The following is a 15,649-nucleotide window of genomic DNA, read 5'->3' on the forward strand; positions in this document are numbered from 1 at the left end:
CACATGGTGGCTCCATGAAGCTCATGCTGCTGGTCCACTGGTTTCCTGACTTGAGCCAGCATTTACTGACCTCCTGATGTGCTGGACCTCAGTGAGAGGGAGCCTTTCGGAAGCCCAGGTGGCAAATTACTGAGCACCTATGGCAATCCCGACTAAAAGAGGAGAAATGGGCTGGGGAGACATCTTAGTTGGTAAAGTGCTTGCCCCACAGGCGTGAGGACCTGACTGAGCCCTTGTCTCTCATATGCAACCCTTTTATCACACAAAAGGCAACACGTAGTTGGTAGTTCTCCTGTAAAAGGAAACACCGATGCCTCCCTCATTCTACATGTGAACGTTACTGTCACTTCTATTTACTAGTTTGCTTGTAACCCCCAATAGCAAAAGTAAATTAAGAGAGTTGACATGTACTGAACACGCAGGTAGTGTGCTGGGAAAGGAGGTTCAGTAAGTGGCACACAGGAAGTCACATCTAAGAAGCAGTAATAGAAAGGACCAACACTGCTCGGGTGTGAGCAGCTTGGCCAGGATGCACACCTCTGCCACTGGGGAGGTAAGCTGAGTCACCTGGCTCCTGAAAACCCTACTGTTGAGTCCTGCTTGCTCAGAATGGTGGCCCTGTCAACTCAGTCACTACTCTGCTTTCAGCTGCTGAGGAAGGAAAATAGCTCTCTTGCATCTTCCACACACATTTCCCAGGAAGAGCACCTCTTCATTCTTTCCCTGTGCATATACATCCAAAGCACCAGTTTTTACAAAATTTACTTTTTTTTTTGGTATTTCAAGGTAGGGTCTCACTGTAGCTCAGGCTGACCTGGAATTCACTATATAGTCTCAGGGTGGCCTCAAACTCGTGGTGATCCTCCTACCTCTGCCTCCTGAGTGCTAAGATTAAAGGCACACACCACCACACCTGGCTATACTATTTATTTTTAATTAAAAAAATATATATATAACCAAGTATTGGAAAGTGGGCAGAAATACCATCTCAAAATAGTTGAAGTTTCTTTTGCCCTCTTAACAGTTTAAAACTGGAATGGGTCTTGAGTACTACACCTGGTCAAGAATACAAGACTGATTCTGTTAGCTTTATTTCCAAGCAGAATCCTTAAAGAGTCTATATTAAATGGTATGATAATGTTAAGTTTTCAAAATATCTTTAGCAAATGAAGGGGAGATGTAAAATTTTGTGGTTTGGTTTATGGATTTTAGTTGCGAAATTTCTTCTTTTTTCGGAACTTTTTCCCTGCTGCATTTGCTGCCTTTTCAGCCATGATCTCTGAATATTTCCTTCGGTTAAATCTGAAAAGAAAAAACAAACTTTTATGTTCTAATCTAAAGCATATGCAGAAAACATTTAGAAGTCAGTTTAACCTTGGGGAGGAGGTTCTAAATATAGCCTGCCCTCAAAACTCAAGATTCATTTATCGGCCTTGGACTTGCTCTGTAGCCTAGGCTAGCCTAAAAATCAGTATTGCCCTGTCTCAGCTCCCTGAGTGCTGGGGTTACAGGTGTACACCACTATGCTTAGCCAGAGTTTGCAATTTAAGGACTCCTGCACTGTGTACTTATCAGATGATGTTTGATATGGGATAAAAATGAAAAAATGGATAAAGCAAACAAATAGTTTACACTCATACCTCACAGTACCACTCTATAACTACTTTAACAAGAATACTAAGGCATGGATTGCCCCTTTCATCCTTACTCTCCTCAGGGTACAGTCAAGTTTCCCAAAGGCTACAGGATGTGTGGTACCTGCAGAAACAGAACTGAGGACCTGTCTTTAATTATGCCAACCATGGAAAAGATTTTCACTAAGTTATTTTTAGACTCTGGAAAACATACATTCAAGTCCCTATGTAGTGGGTTACTACAAGCCTATGTATACTTACAGAAACATACTACAAAAGGAACTAGAAATCCCATTACCTCCTGAACTCAGAATCAGCCAGAAGTTCTTCCACAATAGTCTTTTTCCTTTGTTTCTTGGGAACTCGGGAATGGTAGAAGTCAGCGGGATTGTCAACAATGGTTCCCACCTGTGAACAATTGATTGCAGTAAATCATGCAATGCCTAAGCATTGAAGTGAGGCGTCAACAGCGTATTTGCAGAAAGTCATAGGAAGCATAAGACTGCGTTATACCAGCACTGCAATATGCCAGCACTGCATTACACTAGAAATGCATTATACCAGCATTAAATTAGCCTTGCAATTTTTTAAAGCAAATTAACCACCCGTATTAGCCAGTATACTGGTGCAACTAATGATATGTCTTCATAAGAGTGTACACTATACTTGGATTTTCTTTTACATATAATTTAGTGCTACAAAGGACAGCAAATGCATAATGAATAGTGTGATTAAAAGAGAAAAGAACAGTTAATAAAGCTTTGTTTTCAAATCCAATGAACTATAACAGATTTGACTACATGCCTACTCAATCTTATAGGTCATACATACTACACCTCTCCAGAGCCTACTTAATAAAGGTTCTACATTTGTTCGTTCACCACACTGAAGTTTACAGGGTGACACTGTGTGCCAGGGAAACAGGCAAAAAAGAGCACCTTGCCAATGAGGGGTCAGTGGTTTTAAGGAAAATCCAAGATAGGAGGCTAAAAATTACATCATGAGGGCTAGAAAGATGGCTTAGCAGTTAATGCATTTGCCTGCAAAGCCTAAGGACCCAGGTTTGATTCCCCAGGACCCATATAAGCCATATGCACAAGGTGGCACATGTGTCTGGAGTTCGTCTGCAGTGGCTACAGGGCCCGACACACCCATTTTCTTCCCTCTCTCTCAAAAGTTTTAAAATTACATAATGATATACAGGGAACTGAAGCCTGAGTAACTCATTCTACCAAAGGAGGTAAGGGAGACTGGAAAAAGGATGACATGTTTGCTTGAATGTATACAGATAAATTTCACCAAGCAAACAAGGAAGAGCAAAGTCAAAGATGGTGGAGACTGGCGCATGTTCTAAGATGGCGGAGAGCTGAGAGCATGGAAGCTTAGGAGGGTTCTATAACCAAAGAAGGGTTGGCATGCTGGCTTGGGTGTGGACTTGAAGGGCCAAATTAAGTAATATAGATTCACCCTGAAGGTCATAAAGAGTCACTGAAAATTGCTAAGAAGTATAACATGAAAAAAATATATACACACGCATACATATATACAGTATATACATAAAAACATAAAGATACATGACTGACTACAAAGCTAAGAAGGGACAGTAAGCTGGGACTCTGCAAGCTACTGTGATAGCCAGATGAGTAACAAATAGGGCAGTCAACACAAAAACTTGAATTAACCGCACTTTCATCTGAAGACCCTTTGAAAACCAACTTTTCAATGATTTTCAGAGTTTATCCAGAGATGCCCCTTTCCTTGAAAAGAATGGGGTGATACAAACAATCCCCTCTTCCCTCTACACATCCCGCATCTTGTTCTTAGCCTAGCACTATTCACACATTCATATTTTGACCCTTTAAAATTCAGTAAGTTTAAGAGTTCACCTGAAAACCCGGCTACCATGTTTCACCTTATCTCTTTAATGGGAAGCCCATTACGAAATGGTGGTTGTCAGAACTGTGCTCTGATCATTGTATGGACTAAGCAGAGTCCACATGTCTGGTATGTACATACAAATACTTCCACTGTTTTAATAATAAGCAGGAATCACACAAAGTACTTCTTTCCAGCTCAAGCCCACAGCACGCAGCCACTTCTCTTGTCTGCTGCCTACCTGGAAGTACTTAGGGAAGCCATCCCTGTCATTCTTCTTATAAAACCTTTTCGGGTCCATGCTTGCCCTCATCTTCAGTGCTTTGAGGTCATTCTTCAGTTCCTCCGTCAATTCTGGAGCTTTCATGCCAAACCAGCCATCTCCTGCTGTTTTCTGTCGCTCTTGCTGAAATTCAATTTGACAAACATTCTAGGCTTAATAAGCTAAGAGTGTAGATAACTTATTTTCATCAAATTATAACACAAAATTTCATTAATAAAAAGCTTGTAATACTTGGACATAGTAGGGCTTATCTATGATCTCCAGCTGAGGCTGGAGAATTTTGAATTTAAGGTGCCAGCTTGGGATACAAAGTGGGTAGGAGGGGTGGTAACCCTCCCCCCAAAAAACTTCACAGGAGCTAGGAATATCGCTCTGTTGGTAGAGTGCTTAGCATGCCTAGCATGCATGCAGCCCTGTGTTTGATCCCCAGCGCCACACGAAACTAGGCACGGTGATCCAAGTCCGCTAGGAGGTGGATGGCAGGACCACCAGAAGTACAGGGTCATCCTCAGATACTTAGTGAATTCCAGACTAGTCTAGTCTGAGACCTTGCCTTCCACGTCTCCCTAAAAAAATTGCGCTGGGCATGGTGGCGCAAGCCTTTAATCCCAGCACTTGGAAGGCAGAGATAGGAGGATGGCCATGAGTTCAAGGCCACCCTGAAATGACATAGTGAATTCCAGGTCAGCCTGAGCTAGAGTGAGACCCTACCTTGGGGGGAAAAATTATATACCATTATTGCTGCAAAGATGTGAAAATTCATACAACATATTGGTGGGACCATATTTTATAGCCCTTAGGTATCTGTTTGGAAAAAAAAAATATATATATATATATGGCACAAAATACAGATAATGTGTAATTGTATAATCAAGACCTGAAAATACATGCTCAAGCATACATAGGCACTATAAATGATGACAAGTCACTACTTACCCTGCGCTTTTTCTGAAGTTGATGCTTTGATTCACTATATGGTGGGACACAATCCTTTTTTTCAAAATCAGGTGTAATGACAGTTTTCCGCAGAAGCTATAAAAAGACAAGTTCATATTTAGTATTTCCACAATTTCAACTGAAGTTTTAAAATTTGTGTAGGCAAATCTGCTAATCTATGTTCTCTGCCTTTTTGTTACTTTCTAGGATAATATAATCTCCTAAAACTGTATGATTAAAAAGGAGCCTCTGGGAACTGGAGAGGTGGCTTAGCAGTTAAGGTCTTTGTCTGCAATGCCAAAGGACCCAGGTTCGATTCCCCAGGACCCATGTAAAGCCAGATTCACATGGTGGTGCATGCATCTGGAGTTTATTTGCAGTGGCTGTAGGCCCTGGCACACCCATTCTCACTCTTTCTCAAAAAAAAAAATAAATAAATAAAATAAAAACTTAAAAAAAAAAAAAAAAGCAGCCTTACAGCTGAAGATGGCTCAGTAGAAAAGTGCTTGCTACATGAGGACAAGAGTACCCAACCTTAGAACCCCAAACTCCACAAAAAAGCTGCAAGCTGTGGCAGGTTTCCATCTCAGCATGCCAATGGCAAGATAAGAGGCAGAGACAGGAGAATTTCCTGGTAGCTCAGACTAGCTAGCCTGGCAAATGTAGCAGTGAACAACTAAGAAGGACCCTGCACAGGAGGAAGAGATAAGGGTTGGGGTATCAATCTGTTCCCCAAGTCGGTGGTCTGATCTCTGCATTGGTCTGGGCAAGAACAGGGTATATTTAGGAAATTACAGCAGTCTTTCAGTGGCAAGGCCAAAGTGGATGGCCAATGAAAGCTAGTCATACTGAGGAACTTTCAGGATGCAGGGAACCACGGAAGGATGTAAGCAAGAGAATATGTTAGCTTGGTGTTTTTAGAAAGAGAAATCTAGTGAGCTGGGTGTAGTGGAACATGCCTTTAATCCCAGCACTTGGGAGGCGGAGGTGGGAGTGTTGCTGTGAGTTCGAGGCCAGCCTGAGACTACATAGTGAATTCCAGGTCAGCCTGGGTTAGAGTGAGACCCTGTCTTGTTTAAAGAAAAAAGAAAAATCTAGGCTGGATATGGTAGTACATGCTTGTAATCTCTGGACTGCTCAGAAGTGAAATGAGCTTTCTTACATACAAAGCGGTGCTGCAGCTGGAGTTCATCTGCTGCAGCAGGAGGCCCTGATGTACCTCTCCTCGTCTCTCCCTCTCTTTCGTAAATGAATTAAAAAAAAAAAACTAACCCGATGTGGTGGTGCATGCTTTTAATCCCAGCACTTGGGAGGAAAGGTAGGAGGATTGCTGTGAGTTCTAACCCAACTTGGCTAAAGTGAGACATATCTCGAAAAGATAAAAACAACAGAAGACCCACCCTAAATGCAGCAAGAGGAAGTAAACAGAAGCACTGAAAACCATTAATTGGTGGGTGTAAGAAAAGGAATATGAATCTTGACTTAGTTTATTGTGAATATCTTTTATACATGAGACTATTAAAAAATGGCTGTTCTGCTGGGTGTGGTGGCACACGCCTTTAATCTCAGCACTCAGGAGGCAGAGGTAAGGAGGATCACTGTTCAAGGACAGCCTGAGACTTAGAGTGAATTCCAGGTCAGCCTGGGCTAGAGCGAGACCCTACCTCAAAAATAAATAAAAAGACTGTCTAACAAGATGGGAAAAGAGCACAATAAGCCAGTTGTGGTTTTACCATAGGAAAAATTGGATGTTTTACAAGCACTAAATATTTCTAAAGATGACAGGACATTCTGTGTAACTTACCTCATCTTTCTTTTTCTCCTTGATCTGTGTTAGGATTTTCTTCTTAGGCTGCAATCTGTCTGCACTGAAATTAATATACAGACCACCCAGTTGCTTGATACTCAGACCAGGGTCTATGCTGCTGCTTGTTAACTTCAAACTGAAAACAGAAATGATCACTTACAGATTACGACATTAAGGCAAATGCAAACATGACTGCACTGTGACTATCACATATTGCTATCAGCCACACACAAACAGGGAGCATCTTATTTTACAATGGCAGTGTTGAAAATCTGAATGAATATGTATTTTAAATCTAGTAGATTCACTTAGGGAAAACTCTGGGATGTATAATGAATATATTGGGGGAAGACATCTGAATCTAGTTCACAGATTTTCTAACAGAGGATTAGCCCATAACATAAAGATCTGATAAAAACATCACAGAAAAGGGAAGAGGTTAAAAAAAATCTTTTTTTTTTTTAAAGGACTGGAGAGATTGCTTAGTGGTTAAGGTGTTTGCTTGCAAAGCCCAAAGACCTAGGTTCAATTCCTCAAGACTCATGTAAGCCAGATGCACAAGGTGGTGCATGTGTCTGGAGTTCATTTGCAGCATCTGGAGGCCCTGGGGTGCTCATTCTCTATCTGCCCCCCTCCCCTACCTCTTTCTCTCTCAAATAAATAAATATACTTTAGAAAATAAAAAAGGGCTGGAGTGATGGCCTAGCAGTTAAGGCAGTTGCCTGCAAAGCCAAAGAACTCAGGTTTGATTCCCCAGGACCCACTTAAGCTGGATGCACAAGGTAGGACACGCATCTGGAGCTTGTTTGCAGCCCTGAAGGCCCTGGTGCACCCATTTATCTCTCAAATAATAAAAAAAAGAAACCAGAAGAGGGACCCAACAATCAATTCAACTTCATGTATCTGTGGACACAGTTGACAAATGTATAGATCTTTAGCTCTAAAGGAGTAAAGACACGCCCTTTTAATTTTCTTCCCTCCAGGTAGGGTCTCACTGTTGCCCAGGCTGACCTGGAGCTCGCTCTGTAGTGCCAGGCTGACCTCAATCTTTTAGCAATCCTCCTACCTGCCTCCCCAGTGCTGCGATCAAAGGTGCATGCCACTGTGCCCGCTTCCGGGTTCTTTTACTCTCAGCTTGCCAGTCATCAAAATGTAGAAGTCCTTGGTCAGCAGCTCGGGTGCGGTGGTACATGCCTATAATCGCAGCACCGGGAGGCAGAGTCAGGAGGATCCCACGTTCAGGTCAGCATAGCCTACCCAGCAAGACTCTACACCCCAAACAGGTGCGGGAGGGCAACTGGGACTTTCTTGGGCACTTACGGGCTTTTGGTTAGTGTGTCTAAATCAGACTTATATAGTAATGACCATCCCACATTTTATTTTTTTAAATTTATTTATTTATTTGAGAGAGAAAGACATAGGCAGGTAGAGAGAATGTGCACGCCAAGGCCTCTAGCCACTGCAAGAGAACTCCAGACACATGTGCCCCTTGTGCATCTGGCTTACATGGGTCCTGGGGAATTGAACCTGGGTCCTTAGGCTTTGTAGGCAAGTGCCTTAAGCCTCCTCTCCAGCCCCCACATTTTATTTTTAAAAATATCAATGTCACAGCTCAGACCTAGCAAATCAGAATCTTCCATAATTGGTCTAGTACTCTGCTAAACTTAAGAGTGTTTCTACTTTAGATAACTAAGTACAAATACACTCAGATTTAAAGTCTCACTTTTCTCATATAAATTGTACTAAAAAAACATTCTATTCCAACATCTGGAGACATTTTTTCACTTTGACATTTTGAACTTACACTGGAATTAATATGGGGAGGTCTCAGAAAGTGAGACCTTACCTTAAATAAACCAAACAAATAATATCTGGACCTTGCCTGACTTCATTGGTTCAGAGCAAATCCAGGAATCTATTAACAGAGAGCCTTACAGGGCTGTTCACATTTCCAATGGACAATAACAATGCCAATCAGGACCTCTAAACTAGGAATAGCAAGCTTAAACAAGGCAGAAACTAAGGAATAGTCCCAGACATTACAGCTTTTTGAAAAATTTATTTGAAGCCAGGAGTGGTGGCACACGCCTTTAATCCCAGCACGTAGGAGGACTGCTGAGAGTTTGAGGCCACCCTAAGAATAGAGTGAATTCTAGGTCAGCCAGAGCTAGAGCAAAACCCTACATCAAAAAACAAAAAAATTATTTGAGGGGGAGAGGGGAATGGGCATGCCAGGGCCTCCAGCCACTGCAAAGGAACTCCATACACATGTGCCAACTTGTGCATCTATCTGGCTTACATGCATCCTGAAGGAATCAAACCTGGGTCCTTTCGCTTTGCAAGCGCCTTAACTGCTAAGCCATTTCTCCAGCCCCATTATAGCTTTTAAATAGACAGATGATGGATAGAATTCAGGCTGATTATTTTCCCTGTACTTTCCTACATTTTGCCATTTTTCTACAATTAACATCTTTAAAAAAGCCAAGTTACTTTTCTCTCTTTTGTATTCTCTTTGTAACCACACAGGAAAATCTTAACAGATAATTTCTCACACATCACCAGAGAAACACTTTTGGCTGTCATTGGTGGGAAAATGTAACTATCAAAGGTGCTCACTAGATGAGGGAAATGCTAGATAGAGCTTACCCACAATGAACCCAAGGCAGTAGGAAATGTCTCAGTCCCTATCTTTTCTAATATATTTTCATATATTAATGGCAAACTAACCACATGTCAAACACACCAAAAACTTACTTTGGGGGCTGGGGTATATAGTTCAATGGTAAAAGGCATGTCTCTGAGTTTAATCCCCAGCACCCACCCCCATTTACTTTGAAAATGGTGATACTCACAGTTTAGACTTTGTATTATTTAGGAAGTCTTCCTCATCACTACATTCATCTTTGTTTTTATCACTGTCTGATGAGTCTTCTTCACTGTTTTCATCTTCCTCCTCCTCCTCCTCTTCCTCAATAGCAGCCTCACTTGCCTTGTCTTCCAGGTAAAAATATTTATCAGCATTCAACCCAGGTGTTGTGTCGATGACAAACAATGCACTGTCACATGGCGAGTTGTCAGAGGCCCCACTTACTGATTTCTTTTGGCCACTATTGTCAATGACAGACAGAGCATCCTCTTCATCCTCACTGTTTTCAGACTGCTGACTTTCATCACTGCTGAGAACTAATAAAACAGAACCATCTACTTCCTGAGACGTGCTGAGTTCAGACTTGCATAGGCTCGTATCGCATTCGAGGTCTACAAGCTTTGGGCTGTTTCTGTCTTCAAGGTCACCTATGCTTGTGGGCTGTTCATCGCTGCCACTGTCATCACCGAAGTGTGTCAAGTCACTTGTGTTTATAGAACCCTTTCTCTCTCCACTCCATCTGTTCACTTTCACAACTGCAAATGTTTGAGCTAACGACTTCATTATGTTCTCACGGTTCAGACTTGAAGCCTGTGATGTGGTTTCATTATTTGGGGAGGGTGAATGTTTTTGAGAAACAGACTGCTGAAAGCTTGTGTCCTGAAGTTCAGAAAGATTGTCCAGCTGGGAACTGTTCTTATTAATTTCTTTTTTCTCATGTGTTATTTTGATGTCCTCTTTATTCAAATTCTTACAGTCCTTTTGTATTCCTGTAAAAGGTACACCATCAGCCTGATTTTCCTCTCTTCTATCCAAATGGTGGTTTTGCACAGTTAGCAGTTTTTCTGAATTTCTGTGAAAGGAATCATCAAGGTCATTGTAAGTTTCAATATTACCAAAACTTGGCTTATTGCTTGGAGAATGTGATTTTGCTGGTAACTGAGAGGTTTGTCTAGTATTTGAATCTTCTGAATTCACAGATGGATACCCGGCTTGCTTTTCATTTCCTTGTATAATCTGAGTATCTTCCTTCTCTGCCTCAGCTTGTAATTTCCTCTGCCGGTTCCTGGGCATTCTCCTGGGCAGAATTCCACAGGATGAAATGTCTGAGCACGATGACTCAGCATCAGATTCTGCATGTGTTTCTTGGCTCAGAACTGAGATATATTTAGTCGTTTTTCTTCTGCTTCTTGTTGTTTCTGTGGTGGATTTAACCCTAGAAATACCTGAGGTGTGAGATTCTGCTTCAGAGATTTCTTCATCAAGAGATTCATGTATTGGGGTCATTTTCTGCCTTTTCCTAACACTGTTCTGGGGGGTGGGTGGAATTACAATCTGCCTTCTCCTAGTTATTCTGAGAATGGGCTCCTGGGCCTCAGACACACAAGAAGAGTTAGACTCTGCTTCAGAGGTCTCTCCATCAGCAGATAGTTCAGTTATCTCTGCTAGCGAGCTAGCTCTGCTCTTCCTCTTCGTGGTTTTAGGGGTTCTAGGGATTGAACTTTGTGTCCCAGAAGTCTGCGATGCAGCTGTACTTCCATCGTCAGATTCTGACTCATTCCTGCTTCCTGGTTGTGTTTGAATCCCATCAGCAGAACTCTGCAAGCCAAAGAAATCACACAGCATTTAGGTAGGGGTGGGACAAGAGCAAAACAAAGTGGCACTCCCCCTAGGAGCAAAATTTAAGTGGGTATTAAACCACCAAGCGAGATTAGTGCAACAGGCAAAACCTATGATATAAAAAGATTTTTTTTTTTTCTTTTTTCACTTTAGACCTTTGACTTTAGAAAGCAGACTATTCAATTTTAAAGTGAACTTTGGGGGCGGGGAGAGAATTACCATGGTTTATTGTTTGTGATTGTGGAAGTTGTCAATAAAAATACATTTAAAAATACACACTCTGCCGGGCATGGTGGCACATGCCTTTAATCCCAGCACTCGGGAGGAAGAGTAGGAGGATCAAGGCCATCTTGAGACTACAGAGTGAATTCCAGGTCAGCCTAGGCTGGAGGGAGACCATACCTTGCAAAACCAAAAAGCAGTTCTTTGTAAGAACTGTAAACTATTTTTTCGTGTTCTCAGGGCCCCTGGATAAAGTTTGATAATCTCATACAGTAGGCCAAAAAGTCATGGCATTAAGTGTGCTTAGTCTAGACAAATGATATTTATATACACATCCAAATTTTAAGAGAATATGTATTTCTTTAGGCTTCAAACTCATAAAGCAAAAATAAATGCCTGAGCTGGGCGTGGTGGCGCACGCCTTTAATCCCAGCACTTGGGAGGCAGAGGTAGGAGGATCGCCGTGAGTTCGAGGCCACCCTGAGACTACATAGTGAATTCCAGGTCAGCCTGAACTAGAGTGAGACCCCACCTTGAAAAACGAAAAAAAACCAAAAAGCCTGTTGCAAAGTCACAATTTTTTTTTTTTTTTTTACAAACTTCGATTCAATTATACGGGACGAAGAGTGTGTCCGGTTAGGAATACATCGACGGAAACGGCCGACGATCGGTTCTGGATTTTACATGCAGGAGACAGTGGCTCCATCCCCCTTTACCCAGAATTTCAACAGCGTGGTGGCGGGGGACGACCGAAGCCACCGCGAGTCACCCGGCGGCGTCATCACAGCCCTTCCCACGGCCCGAGTCGGCGCAAGGCCACGGCCGACCTCACCACGTGAAAGCGAGGAATAGACGAACTAGGTTTCCCTGGTAACGTGTTCCCGGCACGAGCCGTGCATCCGCTCGGCCGCTCGGAAGTCCCGGCAAGTGCCGGCCCCGAACCTCTTGCACAGCAACAGCTCCCTTCCTTAGTGGCGAAGCTCAACCACGTTCCGGGACAGGCGGGGCTTCCCCACGCCGGGCCGGCGCCGCGGAGCCCCCCGATCGCCTACCTTCTCCCGGGAGCTTCGCGACGTGCGCTGCAGCCGGGCCTGAGACCGCGTCGACCTGGTGACGACCATCTTCCCGGCCCGGCTTCCCGACAGCCTCCGCGGGCCCCTTCCGGCGCGCGGGAAGTGCGTCAGAGCCGCGCCGCCGACCCTGCGCGAGTCTCGCGCGGCCTCCGAGCGGGGAGGCGTGGCCGCAGTGACAGCCCGCGCGGCGCGTCGCTTACCTGTTTCCATTCGGCATCTGGTCACCCCTTGCGAAGGCCTTCCTGTCTTTAGCAGCTAAAGAGAGCCGGTATTTGTACCCTTTTTAAAATATAAAATTAGACATTTATTATTTGTTTTTTTTTTTTTTGTTTTTCGAGGTAGGGTCTCACTCTAGCCCAGGCTGACCTGGAATTCACTATGGAGTCTCAGGCTGGCCTTGAACTCATGGCGATCCTTCTACCTCTGCCTCCCGAGTGCTGGGATTAAAGGCGTGTGCCACCACGTCCGGCTCATATTATTTGTGAACTTAAATATAAAAGACAAGTGATATTTATATACACATGCAAACTTGAAGAGAAAATGTCTTTCTTTAGGTTTCAAACTGTAATAAATATAAAGCAAAAATAAAAACCTGTTGCAAACTCATAAAAAAAGTTTTTTGTTGTTTTTTAAAAAAATGCTTAAAGACCTGGTTGGGGTAGAAGATATAAGGTACACACAGGGTCCCTGAGACTAGTTACGGCGCTATGGAATTTAAATGTGAGGTGTTTCAGGATTGGAAATAAGCTGAAGAGAAATAGGAAAGTAATTGAGAGAAGGGGACTGGGGAAATGGCCGCGTCGGCAAGGCGCTGGAATGCCGGCAGCGGGGCACACCTGTAATCCACTGCCCGTGACGAGTGGTGGAGCCAGCCGATGGTGACCTCTGTCCTGCACACGCGAGTGATACAGGAATGTTAGGGTCCCTCTGCCCATATACCTGCATACGCCAGTGCACCAATAGTTTGGGATGACCCTGAGCCCTTATAAATTCGAAGAATGAAATCCACAGGCCAGGGTACAAGGTTCAGAAGAGATTTTACTGCAGCTTACAGATGTAAGGTAGGGAGAGCTTTAAGAGAAGGGTGCTTTAAGGGAAAGAAGGAAGACATAGCCTTTGCCCACGTAAGCAACCCGGGTTTGGAAAACCCTGAACTTGGAGGAGCAAGCAGTGCAGAGCTCTTTCCCAGAGAGGCAAGAGGGGGTTTGAGAAGCCCAACTTTAGACTCAGGTTGGAGATTTGACATGGAGATTTCTATGAGCCCCAGGAATGGACAGCCAGTTTGGCCAGTGTAGTCCTGGTGGTAAGTGTCTAGTTATGATCTCTGGAAAAGGGCAATCTTCCCAGGAATCTAACTCTAGGAAGGGACGGGAAGGACTCTGACCTGTGGTAGGTGTAATGACCTAGATTTTCACTTAGAGGCCAGGGACAGTCCCTGCACTTAGTCAAGAGCAAGGTATTCACTTTGGGGTCCATCGCTTTTAAGCTGCCAAGCCAGTTTCTGTCTCCTTTCACATGTGTTTGCACATTCCCCCCCTCCACATGCCAATGAAAAAAAATTGTAAAGGAGAGGGATAAAAAGCTTTTTTCAGTGAAAGGGTAAGAATGACCAGAATCAAGAGGGTTTTTATTTTTGCTTGCGGATGAACAATAGAGAACTAGAATATGCTGAGAGGATGTAAAAGGGATTGAGGAAGTAGGTAAAGGAATTATTGCTGGAGGCGATAGTGCCTCACCAATCTATTTTCCTTCACTTTGTAACACAAACCCAGCATTTTCCTTAAAGTCACAACACAGTTTTTTATGGATGTGTTGCCTCTAAGCTAAACAGCTCCTTTCAGTTTCTCTTGAATACAGTGCTAAGTGACCAAATTTTGACTGACAAAAAAATTCCTAAAAATTAGGAGACCCAGACTCCCTAAGTTTCTTCCTTTGTTTTGTTAGGTACCCATTTTTGAACTCTGCGTTCTTACAATTGTCTTTTCCAGAAGTGACCAAGGCCATATATCTCAATTACAAGTGAATTGTCATTTCTCTGAAATGGACCAAATTACCTAATTATTTCCCTGAAGTGGTCCAAGCCACTGCAACCAAAGAATTCCAGGGACTCCTCCACCCCGTAAGAAGCCCTACTCTGATAGGGAGGTTGCTTCTGACTTGCCTGCCACAGCCCTTCTCAGGCTGTTGAGCAGTCTTTCCACTCCTTCCATTTTCAGCTTTTTCCCTAACACCCTTTCTTCCCTCCCCTTTCCATCTTTACTTCCTCTCTTCTTCCTTGTCTCTCTGACTGAAGAATCATGTTCTCTGGTTTTCAAGCAGCACTTTTGTGCCATGAGGTTGCAGCCTATTCTTTTTTTTTTTTTTTTTTTTTTTTGAGTGAAAGGAGAGGAGTTTATTTCTCGGGGACTGAAGTTGGGATTGCTCCCCACAGTAACTTCAGGGTTGAGCTGAGATTTGACTTTCATTTTACAGTGTTCATAGCCAGGGGAGGGGTGAGCGAGCAAGCAGGCGGCCGGTTTACAGAAGCGGGACGGGACAGTTAGCTTGTGCAGTCTGTATGATTCAAAACAAATTTTTCAAAACATACCAATGAATCAACAGGCATATGGATCATGTAGTCGGGTCACCCTAACCACGAGCGATGTTTTACTCTATTTTAGTCTAAACTGTCCTTCCCTCTTATCTTCCCTCCGGGTCCCCCTAGACAGTTCTGTCTTTGGGATTCCTTCAGCTGCTGACAGTTAAGTCCAGCTCCTCAGCGGTCAATCTCACAGTGGCTTAGAGCCTCAGTCCAGCTTTCAGCTTCTTTTCCTCCACAGTGGCTGGTTTGGTTTGGAAATCTCAAGCTACGACACCTCCTGGTTGTGACCTCATGGGCCTTTGCGTCAGGTCGAATGTGACATGGGTGACGGAGGGCCCTAGGAGCAGACAGTGTCCCAGGCTGTTGCTGTCTTTCCACCCAAGGTTCTGTGGGGCTGCGGGGTGTGGAAGATGAGGGTTCATTTAATAATGAAAATGTTGAATGCAGATGTGTGCTTCCTGGTCCTTGAGATGGCTGGGTTGTGTGGGTGGATATATGTGTGTTAGGGGGTGTCCTTCACTCCATCTGACTCCCCTGGAATCATCCCTTGGATGACCTGCTTGGTGACTAACCTGTTCTGTGTGTGCTGTTTGGTGTCCACTTGGCCTTCAAAGATCTGGAGATGGCCAGACACTCACGATGGGGCCTGGTATAAATAGTGACACAGCCAGAGCTTCCGTAGTAAAAATAGAGCTGAACGGGGCATGCCCGCAGTGCTCCGGGACCGGAAGGCCAGGACTGTCCCTGGTGTG

At 43.7% G+C, this 15,649-nt stretch overlaps 1 protein-coding gene across 1 annotated transcript; it reads right to left on the reverse strand.

Moving 5' to 3' along the window:
- Positions 1–1,067: 1,067 nt before the first annotated feature.
- Dnttip2 (deoxynucleotidyltransferase terminal interacting protein 2) lies at positions 1,068–12,389 on the reverse strand. Its single transcript, XM_004663971.2, has 7 exons — positions 12,296–12,389; positions 9,388–11,000; positions 6,533–6,671; positions 4,729–4,824; positions 3,751–3,915; positions 1,933–2,042; positions 1,068–1,302 (listed from the first exon to the last, which is right to left on the reverse strand). The coding sequence occupies exons 1-7, from the start codon at positions 12,362–12,364 to the stop codon at positions 1,209–1,211; spliced, it is 2,286 nt and encodes a 761-aa protein (XP_004664028.2). The 5' UTR covers positions 12,365–12,389; the 3' UTR covers positions 1,068–1,208.
- Between the last annotated feature and the right edge of the window lie 3,260 nt (positions 12,390–15,649).

This window comes from Jaculus jaculus, chromosome 19 (genome assembly GCF_020740685.1).
Source record: "Jaculus jaculus isolate mJacJac1 chromosome 19, mJacJac1.mat.Y.cur, whole genome shotgun sequence".
Taxonomy (NCBI): Eukaryota; Metazoa; Chordata; class Mammalia; order Rodentia; family Dipodidae; genus Jaculus; species Jaculus jaculus.

Bases quoted from the DNA above. Each gene is read 5' to 3' on its own strand.
- Dnttip2 (XM_004663971.2), bottom strand. From the start codon at position 12,364: ATGGTCGTCACCAGGTCGACGCGGTCTCAGGCCCGGCTGCAGCGCACG. The intron at 4,825-6,532 runs GTAAGTTACACA...GTCTTTTTATAG, and splicing joins AGGAGAAAAAGAAAGATGAG to CTTCTGCGGAAAACTGTCAT. The intron at 3,916-4,728 runs GTAAGTAGTGAC...ATTGAATTTCAG, and splicing joins AACTTCAGAAAAAGCGCAGG to CAAGAGCGACAGAAAACAGC.